The sequence below is a fragment of the Lonchura striata genome, chromosome 10, assembly GCF_046129695.1.
Source record: "Lonchura striata isolate bLonStr1 chromosome 10, bLonStr1.mat, whole genome shotgun sequence".
NCBI lineage: Eukaryota > Metazoa > Chordata > Aves > Passeriformes > Estrildidae > Lonchura > Lonchura striata.
The window spans coordinates 1,308,878-1,331,503 of record NC_134612.1 but is presented as its reverse complement, the minus strand read 5'-3'; the positions used below and the strand labels follow the sequence as shown (position 1 = coordinate 1,331,503).

Genomic DNA, 22,626 nt, shown 5'->3' with positions numbered 1-22,626 from the left:
AAGGCTGCTAATGCTGTGGCAGGAGAATAATGCTGTGAATTGTGTGCTGCAGGGCTGAGATGAGAGGATATCTTACTACTCTTATGGGCATTTGTGTCCTCAGAGCAAACAGGGGTGACCTGGAGTGAAATAACTCAGCCAGTACAGATAACACTGCCATTATTGATCATTCCTAGAAGAGAGCTTTGCACCATATTCACTGAGAGAAAATACCACTTTAAATCAGAATGTTCAGAAATATATGGAATAAAAGCTAGCAGAGAAGCTGTTTTCAGCAAATGCCTTGACAAGCAGTTACTCAGTTGTTCCTTCCAAAACCACATTTGTCACCCAAACATTCAGATCTGTAAATGGCTGCTCTAAAAACTGTGTTGACACAGCACTTGCTTCCCAGGGCTAGAGCTGAGCATTCATAAGGGAGTTCTGCCACAGTCAGATTCTGTTTGACCACTTGTGAAGGTATAAACGCAAATGCCACTCAGTGTTGCTGAGTGGCAACTCAAAACTGGCTTTGAATTAACTATAGCTCTTGATAAAATACGTTGTGTTTCCTACTAGATATATTCCAATTAATATAATAATTTACTTCAGAAACTGCAAATATAATTTGTTTCTTTACATTGTTGAGGAACAGTTAAACAGAAACTACATAGATATTTATTTGCACTTTCTGAATTGCTGGAATTATTTATTATTGTGGAACTTATATGGTATTACTTTTTATTGTTTTATATTGCATGTTTGGTTTTAAGAGTTGCATCCTTCATTCTATGAATTTCAGCTTAAAAATTAAATTGTAACTGAAGTTCATCCATAGCTCCTAAAGCATAAAAAATAAGCTTTGGTCTTCACTTTCTAGAATGAAAGTGGGGATGGAATACAGACTAAGTAGAAAAATAGTCTCTCAGCAAGAAGGGTGCTTGATATTATTTGTGACAGGTGCTGGTAACTGTGAGATCTGTATTTCATTTCTGTACTACAACCCTTAGTTTTATTGCACTTTGGTTACCCAATGTTAATTTAGACTTTAACAGTTATGGAGTTTACCAGCACTCAGGAAGGGGTTGCCTTTTTAATCAGTAAGATCCTGTACATTTATTTTCAGGTAGTCTTTTTTTTTTCTTTTTTTTCTTCTTTTTATTTTTTTTTATTTATTTTTTTTAATGTGGTATCTCCTTTGCTCAAAAAATGTATCCACAACTGTACTTGGAAGTTCACATTATAAAACATTAAAAGAGTTTGCTATGCAAAGACTTATGTCTATACATAAATCTAGACCTCTCAGAACTCCTGCAGCAGTCTTAACTTTTAGAGATGCAAAATATCCCAAAAGAAAGAAAGATATTAAGTAATTTAAAGGAATAGGTTGTGAATCCACAAATATTTCAATGTGGAGGTGAAACTGAAATATATATCCATAATATGGTTTGTTTCACATTGGATTCCACTGAATGCAGTCCCTTTTAGAGTTTTTGTCATTCCCTGAGGACTTCAGTTTTGTGCTTAGAGCAGGGACTTACTCAGAGGCTGATCTGAGGCAAAAAGTGAGGGAACAACAACCCTTGTACATCCCCAGACACTGAAATGTTTGCAAGACCATGCATGCTTTGAGGACAATAAATCCAGTGATTAGGAAATCCTAGAAAGGCCAAATTCACACAAGGTTGGAACTAAATCTTATGGTGAAGTCCCAGCCCCATTGCAGTCTGTGACAAGTGCTCCATGTTTTCTGGACTGGCAGCCCCAAACTACTACATGTGTGGAGAAGCAAGGAAGGACTTTTTCTCTAAAAGTCACAAGCACCTCTCAGAGTAACACAGCCAGAAGTGGCAGCAGACTTGGAGCAGAAGTCAAAGAGAAAGAGTAAAGTCATTAAATAATTACAGTAGAGCTAGCATAAATATGGTTTATCAAAAATGTAATTGTACTGAAGTAGAAGCATTTTGTGGATTTTTTTGATGTTTCTGTCATTTTTGCAGTGCTGAAAGGGGTTTTGAGAAGACTGGATTGAGAGTCTGACCTTTCTCTGAAAACTATTTTGACACAGCTCAGTTTCATGAAAGGCTTCAAATAGTTTTTCATTTCATGTTGGGGATAAAAGCTAACATCATCTTCAAAGCTGCTGAACAACACCATTTCTGTCCTCTGTGGAGCCCCTGCTCAAGAGGGCAAGAAATAGGATAATATCTAAGAGATATAGCAAATAAATAAATTTCAGTGGGTTAGATGATAAAAAGCACAAACCCCAGCATGCTGAGCTCAGTGAGGTTTTGAATTTACAGTTTAGGAAGGAAAGCTCTTTGCATTGCTGAATAATTAATATGGATAAGATATCCCAGTGTAAAATGTTAGAAGGAACAGAGCTCCTGTTTTTACAATGGAGTTGTTAATGGCTGTCCTGTATCTTTAGGCTCAACACAGCTGTAGTTTGTATATCCATCATAGTTATTTTCAGTGAGAGTAAAAAAACCTTAATCTAAGTTTCCATATAGGAAAAGTTACTTTATTCTTTTACTGACCATACCATTCCCTGAAAGTGCCGTGTTTGCCATCAATCTGAGATTTACTGGAGCACAATCCCCCTGCCCTTATAAATATTGTGGCATGGGGCTGTGCTTCTGGAACTGTTTTGGTGGCTGGAGTCCCACCTGAATCATGGAATATATCACGATCTCTTCAAGCTGGCAGTTCTGCATTGAAAAGCTACGATCTTACTAAAATCTGGGTAGGCATTAGTTACTGTCTCAGTAAAATATGTGATTTTGCACTGCTTAACCATTTGTGCTGCTGTTAGGAGAATGAAAAACTGGGAATAAGGAGCAACATGTTAAATAAGGATTCCCCACAGGCAGCTGGAAGTACTGAGACAGTCAGCTCACACAGCTCAGGTTCTCACACCTCTCATGTGTCAGACATTGAGCCTGAGCAGGTGAAGGCATCTCTGCCCAAAGCTGTGCTGGGGAGTCTTTGATTGCTGTGTCTGAAAAAATATGTTCTCCTGAGCTGCCTGGGAGTGACACAACACTGCAAGCCTGTTCCACAAAAAAACACAGACATTTATTTGCTGTCTGCCTGAACTCTGGCCAGTGGTTGGACCTGTCTCCTGGAGTAGTGAGCTGATGGGGAGCAACATCACGCTTAAGACTAGCAGAGTATAAAAAGGCACCGAAACTTCTCTTTATAAAGTTGTAGTAGGAAACATTAAACTCAACAGAACAAAAGAGGAGGAGACTGTGAGGCTCAGAGGAATAGGATGAACGGAATATATTTTGTTAGAAATAGAAGAAGCAATTTTAAGTGTCCAAACGAATTAGAGTACAAGTGATCTTCTAGGCAGACGTGCATTTACTTTTTCTTTTGATGCATTTTGTTATCTTCACTATGTGATTTTCATTCTGATAAAAAGCCAGTACTATAATTTTGACTGTGTTGCTTTTCATTTGAGATGATATTTTGTATCACAAACAATTGTGTCCAAAGTAACTTACTGTGTCTAGAGATCCAGTCCAAATTATAACTTTACATCATGAGTATTTCAGATTGTTTAAAGACAGGCAAGTAGAAGTAAAGATGAATGAAAAAAAGAGTACAAGAGTATCATATGGTTCAGGGGTAACCATATGGTACTCTTGTAACTATTAAACTCAGTGCTCTACTTCGCTGCATGCCTGCAGGATGCACAGACTAATCCCTTGTGTCCAGGCTGCATGCCAAAATTAATTTAAAGTTCCTAATTTTTTTATTTCATCTGCTTCTGTGAGAAGAGACTATAGTGGAGTAAATAGCTGAGTGAAAACTTGAGGATGTGTGAGCACTTCATCCCTTTTCTAGCTTCTCACACAATACCTTGCTTCTCATGTGTGTTTTCATGGGCAAAAGGTAGAAGGGTCCTAAAACACCTAATGCATCTCTGAATTTTATTCTGTGTGTTATCAAGAGGTTCGGAGCCACTGAAAAGATCCATACTTTCCCTTTGAACTCATTTCATAGGCTGCCAATGCCATGCAAAGTCCAAAATTATTCAAAGGTATAATATTGGAATTATTTTATGTTTGTTATTTTTGCAGGACAGCCCTAGCTCCTAGTACTTGGCTGTCCTCTGGTTTGCATGGTTGAGTCTGCTGTTTGAATTATGTGCTATCCAGTCCAAAGTTCCTGATACAGCTCTCAAGTTAGAGCTAACTCATGCCTTTGATTCAAAAGAAACAGAAAAACTGATTGATCATTCATTCTGTGCTTTGAATTAGCTAACTATGCCCTAAAAGAATGCCTTTAAAATTATTCAGGGAAATAATAATTTAATAAATTCAACATTTTCCAAGCTACTTTATCTCAAAAATTGTCTGCCTTGATATAAGGCCCTAGGGTAAGTAGTTTAATTAAAAAGTAAGGTTTTTTGTCAGTCTGCTGAGTCCTTTGCAGACTAAACAGCTGCTGATTTTCTACTCTGACTGTGACATGGTGATGATAATTTTCTTATTTATCTCTGTGTATCTCACAAGGGAGCCAAATCTAGCAGTCCATATTGGAGCACCTATCCTGCTGAAGGAAATATTTGTGTTTGGTTTGCCTGTTGGACTGTAGGAATTCTGTAAGCTATATATATTCACTAAAGAAGATTACTAATTCTAGGTCTCTACTTAATTTGAAAATCTTAGGAACATTATACATCATAGCTACTTTCACATATTTTATTAGCATTTGTTCTTTAACTGCTCAGTAATACTTTGTGGCAGGAAATTATTGCAAGCATTGTAATAACCTTTATAATTTTACATGCAGATACCTCTAGGTTGCTTTTTTAAAAATAGGTTCACCTTTTTTCTTTTTTTAAATATACACAATAAATTGGGTCAGGGCCTCACAAGGCAATTTATCTCCTATTTTTAGTGACAGTCCTCACTAATCTAGAGGAGAAATTGCTTTGTGACCCATCTTGCAGGCACAAATGTGGAATTAGGGCAGTAGGACTATCTGGGCCTCTGTGTTTCCTGGAAGAGGAGTGTTGAAACAAAGTACTTTTTGATCTGCTGCAGCAGCAGCAAAGCTGCAGCCACAACTGTAGACATTGCAGCTTTCAGTAAGCAGTGCCCAAAGAATGCAGGTAATGTGCATGAAGACAACGACCCAGAGGTGTTTGTGATTGTTATTGACACCTGTACAAAAGGAGAGCAGAAAACGACCCATCTGGGAACTGTGTAATTCACAGCTTCACTTGGCTCCTGGAGGATAAAGTTCCTTTTATTAATGTGCTTTTTGCACAGGCTTAACTGCACAGTTGCAGGATTATTTTTTCACATTTTTTTATTATGATGTGGTATTGTAAAAAATGCCAAGGCAAATATTTCTCAATGATATTCTTGCAACTGTTAGAGATAACGTGCTGTGCCCTACAGCACTGTAACTAAATGGGACAGCAGTTCCTGTATGCTGAGCGTGTGGCTGTGTGGCACTGGATGGATTCCTGAATCCACAGGACACTTCCAAACATAAAACTTGAGGTTGACAAAGCCTTCCATTGATGCAGTGGGCATGGAGCTCCACACATTGATTAGAAAACTATACTTTTTTGCTACTGTTCTTAAATCACACTTCCTTACTTTTTTGTTTCTGTTGAATCTGGCAGATTTTTGAAAGAATAAAAGATTAAGAAATGTTTCAAATTATTTGCAATAGAGTGTTGATTTGATAAAGGTTTTGATTGATGGGAAAAAGGAAATATTTTATATTTCTATGCTTTTAGAATAGAGGGTGTTTGCAAATGGTACAGTCAGTAATTAATTAAGCACATCTTTATGTGCACATTTATCTCCTTGTTACTTATTTTTCTAATCTACTTCAATGTTTATTGAAGTTTTCAAATAAACATCTATGAAGTCTCCCATAATTTGAGCTGGAGTGTAGACCTGAGTGGGATGTGTTGTGTTGTGCATCTCAGCAGTGGGGGATTCTAACTGAACAATGTGGTCAGATATCTCACTAAAATCACAGTTTGTCCATAAAAATCACACTTTTAAAGAAACATTTATGTAAACAAAATTGTAGAATATGGAAATTTATTGTGGATCCAGGAGGAAACCCAGACATATTTTATGCTGCTGCTTTTATGCTGCCCACAGAACTGTCTCTTTATCTGAGCAGCTGATCCCTGCTTCAGCAGAAAGATGCAGTCTGGTTCATTTGGTGTGAGCTTATCACAACAGTGAATTACTTGAAGTGCAAGTGCAGTTTCCCCCTCTTCCAGTTTCAAATTCACGGAACAGGAAGTGTAGCAGTGGATTTATGCTCTTTCTTTGCAGAGAGTGTTGTCCATAAAATCAGATATGAAGAATTAATAATTTTTGGTATTAAGGCATGAATGCCTCCCTCTATTCATGATTTCAGTATTGCTTCCTGGAATTTAGTATTGCACTGTGAATTTAATAACATTGACATAAATGACCTGGAGAAGCATATACAGTAGTTACTACCTTATTTTTTTTTCCTATCCTTACAGATATTTTACATTTCTAATTATTATTTTGCCTCATTTTCCCAAACAATTGTCTTTTCTTCCTTCAAAACATAACCTTCTGCATTCAGTAATTATCTAAACAATAGCAACAACCTGTGATAGAAAAGCTTGTCAAAGCTGTAAACCTTCCCAGTGGTATGGAGACACTCAAAAGGTCACCAGCTCTGCACTGCAGGAGGTGTTTGCAGGATTCCAGCAGAGAAACTTGTATACAACTGTTATTGTGGAAAGTTGGATTATAAAAAAAACCCAGAGAAACAGCAACCCCTTAAAAAAGTTATTGGAAAATCTGACATTGACAGCAGGTTGTGGGTCAGTACTTTATTTCTGAGAAAACAGCGAAGTAAGCAGTGTCCCAGCGGGTACTTATTTGCAGGTGGCCATCCAAGTGCCAGGAGAAATCTTTGGTGATAATTTTTCCAAGAACAGAGTGCCTGTGTTTGGATTTCCATCCACATGTAAAGCCTTAAAGATTCTAATTTGATTCATATTGAGAGTACTTCAATTTTGTTGAAAAACTTTTAGTTAGAACAAGAGGAAAGTCATGCCACAAGCAAATCCACACTTTATATAAAATTCTTGGAAGCCTACTAGTAGCATGTAATGGAGATTCTTCTTTAGTGGTGGCAATCAGATACCTCTGTTAGGACTTGATGGATCCATGGAGTTGAATTAGGTTATTGAAGGACAGACCTAAGGAACCAGCAGTGTTATTGTCATTCATGTGCAAAGCTGCGGAGGTCACTCTAACACCTTGATCATGGCATTCTTGTCTGTTCTTTACATCAAAACTTGATATGTATCTGTCCTGAACAGGGGTTTTGTCTCCTTCAAGGTGGGAGTGGATTTGCCATGTTATCCTGGGACTTTGATTCTTAGGCACTTTGGGATCTTCTAGGGTCTCTGTGCTTACCTCAGGAAGTATAAAACTGCAACCTTAATTTTAAATTAAGGATTATCTGTGTTGATTTGCATGTTGGAGAAATGCATGTTGATTTGCATGTTGGAAGTGTAATAAAAGTCTAGAGACTAATAAAATTAGAACAGGATATGAATGTAAATGAGTAATTTTGTCAGCAGCAAACTAGTGAAGCCTGGTTTCCCAGAGATTTGAGCTTCACATTTGATTTACTGCTACCTAAAATGTACAAGTAGAATTGAAGCTTTTCTTCTTGTTGAGCTTTTAGAACACTTTTGTGTTCTCTTTGCTGTTTAGTGATATGTGACTTCTTTGTCACCGCTATGATTTTTCTGTAGTATCTCTGTATTGTGAAGCTGCATCATTTCATAGCACTTGAGGGAAACAATCTGTTTAAAACATAGTTGAAGTTAACAGATGGTTTCAGGAACAAATCCATGTGTGTAGTCACACATCCAGATGTGTCCTGAACATAGCAGTGTGATCTCCATTCTGTAAGGAATCACGAGTTTGCCTGAGCATGCAACTGTCACTGAGGTTGGAAAGACCTGTAAAATTATTGACTCTAGCAATAACCCAGCAGTTCCAAACCCACCACTAACACATCTGTGACTGCCACATTTACATGTCTTTTAAATCCCTCCAGGGATGGTGATGCCATTGCTGCCTTGGGCACCCTGTGCCAGTGCCTGACTCACACTTCTGGTGGAAACATTTTTCCTAACATCCGATCTAAACCTCCCGTGGTGCAACTTGACACCATTTACTCGCAGTCATTACATTGGAGAAGAGACTCCTATCCCATGACAGCCTCCTCTCAGAGAGCAATGAGGTCTTCCCTGAGCCTCCATTTCTGCAGACTGAGCCCCTCTCCAGCTCCCTCAGCTGCTCCTTTCCCAGCTCTGTTCCCCTCTCTAGACTCACTGCCGCCCCTCAGGGTCTTTCATGCAGTGAGGGACCCAGAACCAGGCATGGGATTTGGTGTGTGGCCTCCCCACTACTGAGTACAGGGGGACAATCACTGGTCCTGCTGGCCACACTGGTCCAGGCCAGCTGCCCTTGGCCTTTTGGGCCACCTGGGTACACCTGGCTCATGTTCAGCCACTGTTGACCAGCACCCACAGGTCCTGTTCTGTCAGGCATTGTCAGCTGCTGTGCCCTAGCCTGGAGAACTGCAGGCTCGTAGTGGCCCACTAACCTCAGCCAGCCCAGTGAAACAGTATTTGCTGATTCTTGATTCACATACAGCTGGTGCCTTTTTTAACAATTGATGCCAACAATGGAATGTCAGAGATCCCAGCTTTCCATCTTAAGTCTTTAGTATTTTTGGTGTAGTGAAGGCTGAGGAAGTAGTGAAGGGATTTGTGAAAGGCCAGATAATCCTTAGTGTTTTTAAATAACTTCTGAAATTGATTTCAAGTGAATGAGGCTATGTAGTTATTAAAGGAGTAACATTGGGGATTATTATTTTACTGCAAGAAGCATGAATCTGGTGTTTCATATAAAAGACAGTAATTTGTAATACAATTTTATTGATTAAGGCATAAAATCACTAAATCTTGCATGTAAATGTGACTGAATGTGAAACATTGTCTTTATCAATTTCCAAACAGTGGATAAATTTGTTGGTTATGTTTCAGTATTATGAACCATCAGTAGCTTTTTTTCAATCTAGTATAATATTTACAGCGGAAATAATTACCCTTATTACCCCTGGAGTAGTAACATATGGATCTACCAAGGCTTTAAAACTCAAAAGAATGTAAACTTCAAAATTAATAGTTGCTTATGGATTATGATATTCTGAATGATTTGAAGAAAAAACATGTCCAGAGTTTAGTTAAAACATGTATTGAAATGAAACTCTCAGCAGAGTTCAGCCCTGTAACCAGAAGGTTTTACAGGAAGCAACTGGAAGCTCTCAGAGTATGCCTCCTGACCTGGGAGAAGAGATATTTTCCCTCTTGGCAATTGCTATAGGATTTAATCAATGTGTTTCTACCTTTACATGGTGTCACCAGCTTATCCTTTTTTTAGCAATTCAGTGCTACCACCATTTCTATGATCACAGAATCCTATATCCACCTGCTCACAAACCCATTCAAATGAAATGAAGAACAAAGCACAGAATTTTGCTGGGTTGTCTGTTGGGAGAAAAACAATGTCCCAGTTTGCACTCTCATTATTTCAGCCTTGGAAAGGAGAAGGAAGAAGGTGGTGCAAAGGTCCTGCAGCTTCAGTGGTGAGTCTGAGTAGGAGAGAAACCCTGCTTCCTTTTCCTCTAGTGATTTACAAACCCATACTTACCTAAGACCCCAATAAGTAACATAAGCTTGGCACAGTTCCCATTGGCATCATGTAGATCTGGTGTGAGGATTGATTGACACGGACTCTGCTTATGCCAGCAAAGCAAAGCCATTTATTACACAGTTTACCAGTATTTATAGGTCGCTACATTCGTACAAAATTTTCCACTTCGACCCCTTTGTCCCAGTCCCCTTTAGAAACACAATCTTCTGATTATTCTTCTTACGCTAGAAATGTCCTTTGTTATCTCTTTTGCCATAACGTCTCTTTTGCATCTCCCCTCGCCAGAGCGGTCAGTGTCAGAGGGTCAGAGTGACCAGACATGATGTCTTCACTTCTGTTCTTGCTTTGAGTTTATCTCTCCCTTGGGTTTCACTGTACTAGGGCCAAAAGGTCTGCAGTGCTACCCAGCTCAGCTTCTGTAGCTGTATGATCTCCAACAATCTGGGGTTAGCTTATCTGGGTTGAAATAAAGTCCCATAGCTTTATTTAATAATAAGAAAGAGGATCTGTTAAATTATAAAGACACTGTTTGTAATGCTTAATAAGAGTATTTCTATGTATCTGTCAATGTCTGTGTGTCTGGCAGTGGACCATACTTAATTTTCTGCTTTGTTACAACTCTTACAACTCTGTTATCATTCCCATTTGCAATGCAGCCATTAAGACACCTTTTTAAAAAGTCATGATCCTATACATTTAAATTTTTTTACAGTGTTAGTTCATTTCTTTGGAAATGGCAGTAGAGCCCTTCTTTTGAAAAAAACCTTACCCAATTTTTAACATTTCCATTTATTTTCAAATAAGCAGGTTTCTGTAGCCACATTCTGGAAGTATGTAGGTTTTTTGCAGTGTGTTTACAAATATCTCATCATATCCAGGCAGTGTCTTTATTTTATCTTTGGCAAATGGGACTATGGAGGCAAAATTAGAATTGTATTTAAAGCTGGAGTATTTTGCATAAGAGCGGGATATAGAGACTTCTAAAATATTTTATGAGAACTAATTGGAACATATGCTGCTTCTATGAGTGCTTTGCATTAGGGGTCTGCCTTTGGAGAAAGAAAAATGATAAATATTTAGATTAGGGATAAGAGAACTTTTGTCTGCCTGGAGCTATTTCTGTTTTTCAAGAACTGTAGCTTGGACATCTGCTAATGCTGTCTTGTCTGCAATCAAACAGTGGATCAATAAACTAATAAACACAAACCACTGAAGTTAGGATCTCTGTTGATGGATTGTGCATCTGAGGAAAACTTTATTAAGAAACTATGAAGGCCAATGTTTATAGAACACAACAAACAGTATTTGCCATTAGATTTCCCATGTTTGTACTGATTTATTTTGTTTTCAATTAAAATAAAACTGAAATCCACAATATCATTTTAGATTAATGTTTTGTTTTGAAGTTACATGAAAATGCAGATCATTTTTTTCAAAGGTTGTGTGTGACAGCAGTGGGATACAAACTCAGTGATCAGTGCCTGTGATTAAAGCTGAACAGACTGCTTCCCTTCAGCCTTCTCTTCATCTTATGCTTTGACCCCTGTGCACATTTCATTATCACTGTGCAGCCTGCTTTGATGGATGTGCAAGATGTTAGTCCTGTTAAAAATCTGATTCTCAGGGTAAAGTCTAATGCTTCTTTTGTAGCCCAAATATTTGAGTTCACTAAGGGTGAACAGCAGAGAGCTTGGAAAAGAGCACACCTTTGTCCTGGGAAACTCCACAGCCCTTTCACACCCTTGGAGGGAGAGGGGGCAGCAGGAAAATGTCTAAGCAATGCTTAATGTATATTTTCATTGCCTCATAATTACCAAAACTGTGTAGTGATCCTTTAAAGGCATTCACAGGATTGATTGCAATTATTAAGTGTGGGATTCATCTATCTAAATGTCAGCGGATGTAGCTGAGCAAAGCTTCAGCTCTTATGGTCATAAAGGGAAATCTGTGTGATGATAGTTGAGGAAATATTCTAAAAATCCTGTGTTTATACCTCCATACCTAATCCCCCACCCTCCCTGCACACACACCCTTGCCATTTTTTATTTTTCACACATAATAGGAATTATGAACTTCAGCACTTTTATAAAGTCACTGTCTGTTCTCCTTTGCAAAAATAAACAATATATTGTAATAAAGAAACAGGAACCAGGCCTGAATAAGAGGTCATAGATTCAGAGTTAATTTAGAATTCGATACTTGGCTCAGATATGGTTGGCAAAGAGATTTTAAAAAGGCTGCAACTATAAACTGGAAGTAAATGGAAAAGGATTATGTGAGTGGGGCATAGCTTTGATTCTATAATGCACGTCCTAAGACTGACTTGCTCATAAAAGAGCATGTGTTTAATGTGTCATTAAAATATTTGTCATATTGATCTTTATATAAATATTTCATTATTAAAGTTGGATTCTGTAGTACCTTGCACAGGAACAGCATATAGAGACTGAACTAAAAATAAAATAAAATAAACTCTGTGTGCATATCCTTGCTATCATTATGAAGGATAAAAAAAGGAACACCAGAATTTGGGTCTTTTTTCCCTTTCCAGTTTCATAATCTCACAAGATCTCTTATGCTGTCTTTTCTGACCAAATCAATTTTTTTAGTCCTTGCTATATCATCTCTCCTGTTCTCTAGTACTCCTCTGAGAGATGGTATGGATCTACTATATTAGGAAACAATTTGGAGTCAGACTGAGCTGCTGCCAACAAGGCACTCATGCATGAGAGTGAGAATCTGGGTGGGTAACTGAGATGTCTAAAAGTGACACTTGTCTGTGTGCCTTCAACTGCTTCTGATCCAAAGATGATGTATGTCTGTAAATAAAGCAGGATGCAACATTAGTTTTTCCACTGTTGGTAAACTAAACTGCACATCTGCTACCACCTGGCAGCTCAAGTGGCTCAATGAGTGACAACATTTTAAAAAAGAACCACCTCTGAAGTATTATCTATTTTTCTTTTTGCTATTTCCCTTAAATAAATACAGTCTCTTAATTTAGCTCAAATATAATTTAGCTCACCGTTGCTGTTGGCACCATATGGAATTGCCTCTGAGGCTTTCAGAAACCATTTAGTACTGACAGAGAAAGAGGGAAGAGCTGAACTCAGCACAACACCTACCTAAGGGCCCTTTTGGAAACACAATGGCCTGGTGCCTGAGTCTGTATTTCCCTCCTCTGGAAAAGTAGGTGAAATATAAATTAACTCTGCAGGTGTCTCTCCAATGCATAAGACTTAGACACCCTCCCCCATTCCCCCCCTCTCCCCCCCCCCCCCCCCCCCCCCCCCAGTTATGATTGGTTTGTGCTGTTCTTCACAGGTGAAATTTGTGCTTTTAAAATCCATGGGCAAGAAATGCCCTTTGAGGCTGTTGTGCTGAACAAGACATCTGGAGAAGGTCAGCTTCGAGCAAAGAGTCCCATTGACTGTGAGCTGCAGAAGGAATACACATTCATCATCCAGGCCTATGACTGTGGATCAGGACCAGGTGGAACAAACTGGAAGAAATCTCACAAGTGAGTGAAATGAGAAGAAATTATTTTATTCTTTGGCATACATTTGCTCCACAGTCTATGTTATTTCAGATAGAAAGCAACTAAAACAAAGATAAATCATAGTTGCAATATTCCACCAATTTTTTCATTCCTTTTTCCTATTAGAAAACATATTCCTTTTTGTTTGCTTCAGTTAAAGCTTTGGACAGGATCCCTGTTCATGTGGATAAATGCATCTCAGTTTTGGTTTATATTTTCCATTTGTGTTTTCATGTTGAATACATCCAGGTCGTAGAAACTGGCTTTCAATTGATAGTTGCAATTTTAAAATAGGTTTTCTCTCTGTTCATGTTATTTCAAATGGTAAGAAAAGAGGAATCATCCCCCTCTTTTAGCATATCTATATCATAAGCTGAGCAGTGTCACATTTGAACAGTGCTTTTGACCTCAGCTTTTGTCCATCAAGTCTCAGAGAAAGTGGAGTCCTCTGAAGAGGAATGTATTGAAGGTCAGTAAGTGGTACTTTTTACTGTGGAGCCAATTCCCTGAATAAGCTTAGGTAGCACAGTGACTTTTTTTCCCTTTGAATTAATGAAACTAAGCTCCATACCATTTGTCATTAAAGATGAATTTAACTCACATAGATGTATAAGTGCTGTACAAATAGTTCATTTTGCTGAGAGCCATTATAATAAATGATTTATAGTAATCATTCCTCCTTTTGCTCATCCAGCACATATGACAATTAAAAATGTGATTAGGTCTGTAATGCATGCTGAAGTTTTCAGGATATTTAAAAAGAATACAGAGTTAAGAGAAAGCCTGTAATGGCAAATAACCATCAAATCACAGAAACAGGTTTTGCTTCACAATATCAAATTCTATTATGTTTCCCCCTCTCACATCAGTAACAATCTGCTAGAAATCCAGTTGTGGAAAATTTTGGTCTAATCTTAACTAAATGAAGTCTGGCCCACTGCCACCAGATTTTGTCTAGTAGCACATGCTTAGCCATGCTGCCTGGGATCCCAGCCTTTATTGGAGCTCTGCCATTGCTCCAGAACATCCCTTTTGTGTCCCTCTGTCACCCTGCCTATCACACCAGAAAGCAAAGTGTTCCAATGCAAGGCCTTTAGGGTTTAGTCATTAAATATCAAATGCCTTGGTGGGCTACATGTGCAGTGTTGCAACTACTTGAAGCATTAGATAATTATCATCAGCAGAAGGTGAGAGCCTTACTCAATATGGAAGAATGTTTGTAAACTGACCATTTTTAGGTAGTGAATATGGAAGACTACTGTGATTCTTTTTGTCTTTGCTTATTTTACCATGTAATGATATCACTGGCTTTCTGCTGGGGTTCATTTTTGAGGCAGATTTTGATAGGGAACTCATTGAAACTCCCTCCAAGCCATGGCAACAGACTTTTACCTAGTATCACATTAAGATACTAAACTGGGCAAATTAAAAATGAAAATTCTAATATCTCATTTTAATATGGGCTTACATAATTTTCTAGATATGTTTTGTTAGTCTTTTTGAGTGTTTTGAAAATAAATTTTAGTGAGGTGTCACAATAAATTAACTTTCCTCTTTGATATTTTCTGTGCCGGTTTTAGGGCAGTAGTCCACATCCAGGTAAAGGATGTCAATGAGTTCTCCCCAGCATTCAAGGAGAGCATGTACAAGGCCTCAGTGACAGAGGGGAAGATCTATGACAGCATTCTGCAGGTGGAAGCCACAGATGAGGATTGCTCCCCCCAGTACAGCCAGATCTGCAACTATGAGATTGTCACCACAGATGTTCCCTTTGCCATTGACAGGAATGGTGAGTGCTGCCACAGCAGGGCTGTCGGCAGGGCTGGCAGTGCTTGGGGGCATGAGCTGATCACCTGGCTGGAGGGGGAACTCCAGCAAGAGATCCTGTTCTCATCTCTGAGAATGGAGGAACCCTCACCCTGAGATATTCCATCCCTTTTGTGTAACACTGGGCAGAAAGTGATGCAGTAATCTCCTGTGGAAATTAAACCACCAGATTTAGGTGAGCAGCATGATTCTTGGTCACTTGTTCCATTCTCCTAAATGTCTCAGATCCTGTTTCCCATCCAAGTGATGGCATTCCCCAAGGCAGCTTGTATTCCCCAGTGCAGGGTTTATTTACTGGATTACAGCTAGTCCCATTCCCCTGAACTTCCTGAAGCAGAACCTGAATATGGCAATATTCTGCATGTTTATTCATTGTTAAAACTTTCAGGGTCATGGATCCACAGACCTGCCCATTTGTGGTGCTTCCTGAAGTGGATCCATTACTCTGCAGCATGGCAGAAAATGTACTTTGGAGAAGAAGTACCATTTCTTAAGTTTTTGTTGGTTTGTTTTAGTTGTTTTTCTGAGGTAGATATTTTGTGTTTTAGTGAAAATAATAAACCATATTAAGTTTTCCATATGCAGCAGTTTTTGATCTTGGTGGCCTTGTATGTCAGCTTCCTGGATCAGCAAAGAACATGGAATTGAGTTTGGAAATGGTGATTGATCTGCATGAAAAGCATGTGGAAGGCCCTTGCTCCCATTCTCTGCTTCCTTCAGATGATACAAAATAGTTTCCCCTGAAGAAACACCCTGTGTGCATACCCAGCAATGCTCTGATTTATCTCTCCTAGCAGAAGCATTTAATCCATGTTTGTAGGAGGAGAGTACAGTTTGGAAATCAAACCTGATTTTTGGCCAAATTGTAAATTGAAAGCATGCATGGAGCTACTGTTTTCTCTGAGCAGTCATTTTCATGTTGGGATGTTTTATAAAAACTTTACCTTGTTCAGTTCTTGTATTTGTTCAGTTCTTGCACAATACACAGATGAGCATCAGAAGACAATAGCCTGTTACATCAATAAATTTTAATTACTTTGGGGAAAAATCCATCTCATTATCACACACTGGGAAGCAAGTGTATGGTATGGGAAGTGCAATCATGAGGAATATGTTTGTGCTTGAGTAAATGAGGGCAGCTGGCACAGTAGCCCTAAGGATTCTTGAGAATCCAGAGAACTGCACAAAGGATTTTTTTTACAGCAAGTGAGCATTTGGAAGGACATATTTTGAAGCAATTCCCTATAAGGTTTTCCTCTCCATGGATTTTTTCCTAACTGTGAGATTTCCCATGCTGTCATAAAAGAACGCTCTCTATGTCTCTGAATCCATTTTTTTCCAAGGCTCTGCGTGACTTGCCTGTGTGAAGGGTGGGTATTTAGAGAAGTCACATGTTGTCTCGTAATTTCCTGTGGGGTTTGTGGAAGATATAAGGGACAGAATACCCTGCAATTCGTGTGATACAGAAAAGTAATTTCTATTACTTGTGCCTTTTGAGCTCCAGTCACACAGAGCAGCTGCCTCAGGAGTACTCATGTCTTTTTACAGTCAGAGATATGATCAAAAGCATAGGAAATGTCAGGAGTCCTTGGTTACATCTTTGTCCTCATGTGCCTGGTACCTGCTTTTCAGCAACAGCAATGAGAAAATCATTGATTTAAATGTTACTTTAAAGCCTGCAGTGAATAATTGGTATAAGGTTGTAATACTTGCAGTTTCTTGGTCATGAGTTTAATTAATATTTTTGATCTATTTGTTCACTAAAAGAACAGTGCTGTCACAACCAACAGTAATTGCAGTCTAATTTGCAATTTTTAAAGATAATGGTAATTGCTTAAACCCACTGGGATTAGAGACAAAGTTAGAATAGATGACTATACATGTATTTTGTGACAAAAAATTGTTGCTTAGTTCCAACATATTTCACTGCTGAGAATGTTTCTCAAAGGCAGCTGATAGAAACTTTCTCTGGTGCAAATTCTTTTGGAACATGTCTATTTTTGTTCCTGGTAGAGGGTGGTTAAAACAGATGTATGAGATTCCTGGGACTGTCTGGTAATATTGTGCTAATTAGGATTTTGTTAACAGGAGTATTTTTAGCCATTGTGAAATTCAAATCTAGTTTCTTGTGTCTTCTGCAGGTTATGATTTTTTTTATGTTTTTCAGTCACTTATATGTTGAGCTTCATTACTCAGAAAGAGGATAAGCAAATACCTTAAAATCAAATCTAAATATTTCAGGGGGCCCCAAGAGATGAAGGTAGGGTGAATTGTGAGGAAAACATGCCACTGTCTGCCCCAGACAGTGGACTTTTTTCATGAGCAACATATTTAACCCTAAATGTAGGTTTGCAAAAAGGTGAAGCTGTATTATGATCAGCTCTTTTTGCTTTGGCAGGTCAGTGTCTTGTTAGGTAAAACTTACTTCTTGTCCCTAGATCCATGCATGGAGCATTTTAATGGCCTTGAAAAATTGTATTACACATTGGGGAAGGTTTGCAGAGAGGCAGAGAGAGCTCTGCAGGCTATATTGGTGCACAGGCTGCCTCATCCTCACTCTATGGGAGGCAGGAGTGGGTGGGCACAGCAAGCAGTATCAGCTTGGGGGTATTTTCTACATGTCCTTGTAGCTTAGGCACTTTGGGGAGGTAATTTAAAGCTTCCCAGTTATATTTGGGAACTCTGGCCCTTGGTATGTTATTTCCTTGTGGATAAAATTACTTTGTGTTGTGAAACTATAGCACTAATAAAATTCAGTCTTGTATATGATGAGCCCAACTTGGAGGATAATAAACTCTAAGTCATAAAATACAATCATGTAAAGGCAGAGTAAAAATCTATGCTTTACTGTGCAAAGAACTGTGATTAAAGGTATAAGGCATAATATATTTTGAAGTAGTATTGTAGATTAATCTCATTTTATCCTTAGCAGAGAATCCAAATCAAGTCAGTTACTGTAGCAATATTGCGTAGGCTTTTTACAGGTGACAGAAAAATTAAACCACAATGCACAGATCTGTCAGAATGCCAGCAAAAACCATTTTTATTCACATATATTGTGCATTATTTGTCAGGGAAGATGGTCAGAGGATCTGGGAACTCGGGTATAAATACAAATTCTGTCACATCTCTGACATAGTCTCACCTCAAAAATGCCAATGATTCTTATTTGCCACCCATCTCTGGGGAGCACTTCACAAATGCATGTTCAAACTGTTCAGTGTGAAGATTAGACAGGAACCTGTCCAGTTCATACAGGATTTATTAGGCTACAAATCCTAGACAGGGCATGACCTCACAATATCCCCCTTTACAGTACCCAGAGCTGTGGTAGGAGCTGTGCGCACTTCATATTGACAGAAAAGTAAAGCCAAACTTTATAGCTGAACATCTGCATTTGATTTTTATAAATTTATTAAATGACATTTTTTTTACCTTTATCATTTAAAAATGAACCTTTTTGACAAGCAGCTCAATTGATTTAGTAACTGTGGAATTCAGGAGGCAATTGCTGTACTAAATCAGTCAAGTCTTTCCCCATTCTTATGTCTGCTCCAAAGTAAGGTGGAAGGGCTATAAAAGAGGGATGCCTGTATCCATCTACCCCTAAAACTGACTTTGAAGAAACAGAAGTGTAAATGTCTGTGTCCTCAGGAAGGGCTCTAGTCACCAATCTGCTTTTTGCTGTTTGAAAATTGGTTATAGCTCTGGGTATTTCTAGGAAAAGGCAGATATTTTGGAAGACTGAATAAAAAATGTATGGTCTAATTTGGAATTGTGTAGAACTTTACTTACTTCATTAAAATTTCTTATTTTTAATGTTAATTACTTTTTTGTCTATGAGTGAGATGCAAACAGAAGCTTTCAGACTATCATCTCTAAAAATTTAGTTAGTCTGTTTATAGTACTTTCCTTCTGTGTCTGCTTTTTAATTGTATTGATTAAATTATAAAAACCCAAAGAATCATAAAGCATCAGAGGTAAGAGAAAAAAAAATATTAGGAAATCAATAAACGATTGGGTAACATCTGCAAGTCATCCAAATGAGTTTCCAGAATAACACCTAAGAGTCAGAATCCCTGTAGTACAAATCTGAAATGGTCAGAATGAAATACAGTTCTTGGAAGATAGATTTAATGAAATGTAAATATGGTGTAAGATTTATAAATCCTGTAGGACAGTTAATGTGCCACACAAATTTCTGCAATCTGCTAATGAAAATTAGGACAGTTTTGCTTTATTCAGAATTATCCTTGCTGATCACAGACTAAAATAATACCAAGAAGAACCAAATAGGGAAATATAAAGATTCATGTACAAAGTAATATCATACAGAAAGGACAGAAGAACTGAGCAAATATAAAGTCACTAATTAGGTGTATACAGTGGCAGTTTTTCATTAAATCCTCTTAGGCAGCCACTAATCAGGCAACTCAAGATAGTAAAATGGGTGATTAGATTGCTTTGTCAATCACTAACTCAAAACCCAATGAAGTAGTTGATGTGGTTGTTGCAGTTCTTGTGGGGAGGAAAAATCTGTGTCCATGGCAGGCCTGAAAATGCCTGACAACATGAGGTACCCCAGAGAGAAAACCCCAGAGTCTGCAGGACACTGCCCTGTGTCCAAATCAGCCTTTAGCAGCTCATTCCATTTCTTCTTTCAGGACATTAAAATATGAGAAGGGCTTGTCCTCCTGTGTGTCCTGCTCACAAAGGGAGCGGGAGAGACTCAGACTCAGCAGTAAATGGTTTATTGGACCTGACTTAAACTGCAGATGCAAGGATCTACTTAAACTACAGGTTTTGAACCTGAAGATGGTGATAAATGCAAACAGCAGGTTTTCTTCAGGCCTGACCTGGAAAGTTTTGCATCCATTTCAATAAACTCCTAACGTTGGCTTTAATGTAGTAGTAGCAAAAGGCAAAGTGGTGGGCTTTGACAAGATAAGGAGTGAGAAGCAAAAAGATACCTGCTAAAAGACTTCACTTGTCAAATTAATGGAGCTTTAGTGGAAGACTTATTTTAAGAAGCTGAATTTGTTTGCTTTCTCCTGTCTCTCACTCACTTGAGTGAAAAGAAAAAAGAAAATGAAACCCAAATGCTCAAACCAAACCTAATGTTTCTGTCTAACAAAAGAGACTTTTGCAAGCACCTGTAGGGATCAGTTCACTACATCTGACTAAATTCCAGGCTATGGGGGCTGTCCATTTTAAATTTAGCACAGTTTTTTTGTGCTACAAATCTGCTTAACAAGCAAGGATTTTGTTGATCATTGCTTGCCAGCAGATAGCTTGTAGCACTGCTGCAGAGTAAGTTTGTTCCTTGAATTGTAGAACAAAAATCCTCATTCCAAGAGATGGTAAAACAAACAACCCTGCAAAAGCAATAGCATGAAATTAATAAACAGGATGAAGTTTCAACTTGTGCAAAAAAGTAAATTTCAGTGGAAATGTACAGAATTAAAATGCCAAACTTGTTAATATAAAACCCATATATTTTGCATAGTGCTCTCCCAGTCCTCCAGGAACTATTCAGAGAAAGATCTTTCCCTTTCCTTCTGAAAGTTCTGATGTCTGGTCCCAAAGCAGGCAATTTGTTACCTTTATATGTGTGTCAGGTTGAGCAGATAAACTCTGTTGTTGCTGCGTTTTATCTTGCATGTGATAACTCTGTGCTGCCCTATCAAATACTACTAAGCACTGTAATGCAACAGGCGATTCTAGGGCTTTTCCTATTTTAAAAATGTCTCTCACCTACAGGGTAATTGCTTTAGAGAAAACAGGAAGATACTTAGGTTCAGTAGTGGATCTCAGGAACATGTCTGTTAAAGCCATGTATTGTGGCAAATGTGGAAAAAGAGAGCGCACCTACTCATTGCACATGTCAAGATGTAACTGCTAATTACTTTTACCATCTTACTTCAGAAAGTCTTATTAAACAGATGTTTTCTGATAGAGCCATGCCCACATTATATCATTCCCATCTTATATTTTACTACAAGCTTCTTATTTCTCTGCTGGAGTGAAAGAAAATCCTTCCTATTCCTCAGAACATCCTGCATGTCATGTGTGCTTCAGAGAGCTCAGTCACAAACCACTTGATGAACCAGGACCCAAATGTTGCAGTATGTGGATGCTAAGCCAAGAATGAATCTCTGAATGTTTTCTTGTGTTGAACCTCTAGGTAACATCAGGAACACTGAGAAACTGAGCTATGATAAACAGCAGAAGTATGAGATAATGGTCACAGCTTTTGACTGTGGGCAAAAGCATGCAACAGAAGATGTCTTGGTACGAGTTAATGTCAAACCCATGTGCAAACCAGGCTGGCAAGGTAAGTTTGAATAGCTTTTCTATTTTAATTCTTTATTTAAATCTCTTTCCTTTGGTGTTTTTCCTCTACCTCACAGAAAGGAAAGTAGGGTTCTTGTTGCACTGGTGTGGAAAACTGCTGATATTTTGTCTGCCTCATTCCAAGCCTGCTAACAAAGTGGATGATAATCCCATGTTTGCTTCTTGTCTAGGCAGAACAATAATAGACCAGACAAAAAGAACTAAGACAAATTTCTATTCTAATAAGTTATCTTATGAGAATATTCAGGAAGGTTTAAAAAAATGATGCTGATTTTCCATTGTCCTACTATTCCTTAAAAGAGCATTTTTGAAGCCACCATGACAAGGTACTTCTGCCATGTGAGCTGGAGTTGTTCAGGTTATCTTGTTTGAGGTTCAGGATTGGCTTTTGTGGCATGCAGGAGCAAAGGCACCCTCAATGGGAGTGAAAAGAATCTTTAAAGTTGATTCCTGTCTTGATTCTAAGACATTTAGGTAGGAATCAATTTGAATTTCTAAGAAGGCTGTAAGAATCTATACCCTGCCTGAAATGGAGAAAAATCCATCTGACAATTTACAGGGAAGATAGATATGCCACTAATTATTAGGAATTAAGATGGAAATGAGGGCTGCATTACAGACAAATTAATTAGATGTGACCACGTTATACAGGTGCCATTCAGGACTAGCTTGACCTTCATAACTGTAATTTTTACACATAATGATTGAGAAGGAAAAAAATCAGTTTGGCTGTTGTACTAAAAGGTAAATTTACAGATTGACATTTAGAAGAAAAAAAGGTTTTTTTGGGGAAATGAGAAGCTCTGGTCTATAGGAGCTAGTAATGAAATGTTTGCAATAGCAGGATTCCATTTCCACAGCCCTCACTTGGAGCAGAGCCACATTTCTATTTCTTGGGATGTACTAGTACCCAAGTATTTGAAGAACATTTTTGTTGAAAGAAACCACAATACCTATGAACCATTTCCACATTTTCTAACTAATCTTGCTGTTCAAACTATTTGTTCTGTAAAACTATTATGGCCTCTTTACACTGGAGAAATATTCTGTTTCCATTTTATGGAGTTATCTTAGATAAACTAAGTATCCCCAAATTAGCTTGAGATTTGTTTTAAAATGGGTGTAATTGATGAATATTTTTTCCATTTTTATATTTTTTTATTC

At 38.2% G+C, this 22,626-nt stretch overlaps 1 protein-coding gene across 3 annotated transcripts in view; it reads left to right on the top strand.

The window, feature by feature from the left end:
* CLSTN2 (calsyntenin 2) overlaps positions 1–22,626 on the top strand; it is a 339,467-nt gene that overhangs the window by 234,366 nt on the left and 82,475 nt on the right. For all 3 annotated transcript variants that reach the window (XM_077785560.1, XM_077785559.1, XM_031505652.2), the window contains 3 exons: positions 13,068–13,263; positions 14,862–15,070; positions 21,293–21,442. In XM_077785560.1, the coding sequence (XP_077641686.1) occupies positions 13,103–13,263; positions 14,862–15,070; positions 21,293–21,442 (520 nt within the window). In that variant the 5' untranslated portion in view covers positions 13,068–13,102. The remainder of the gene's footprint in view (positions 1–13,067; positions 13,264–14,861; positions 15,071–21,292; positions 21,443–22,626) is intronic.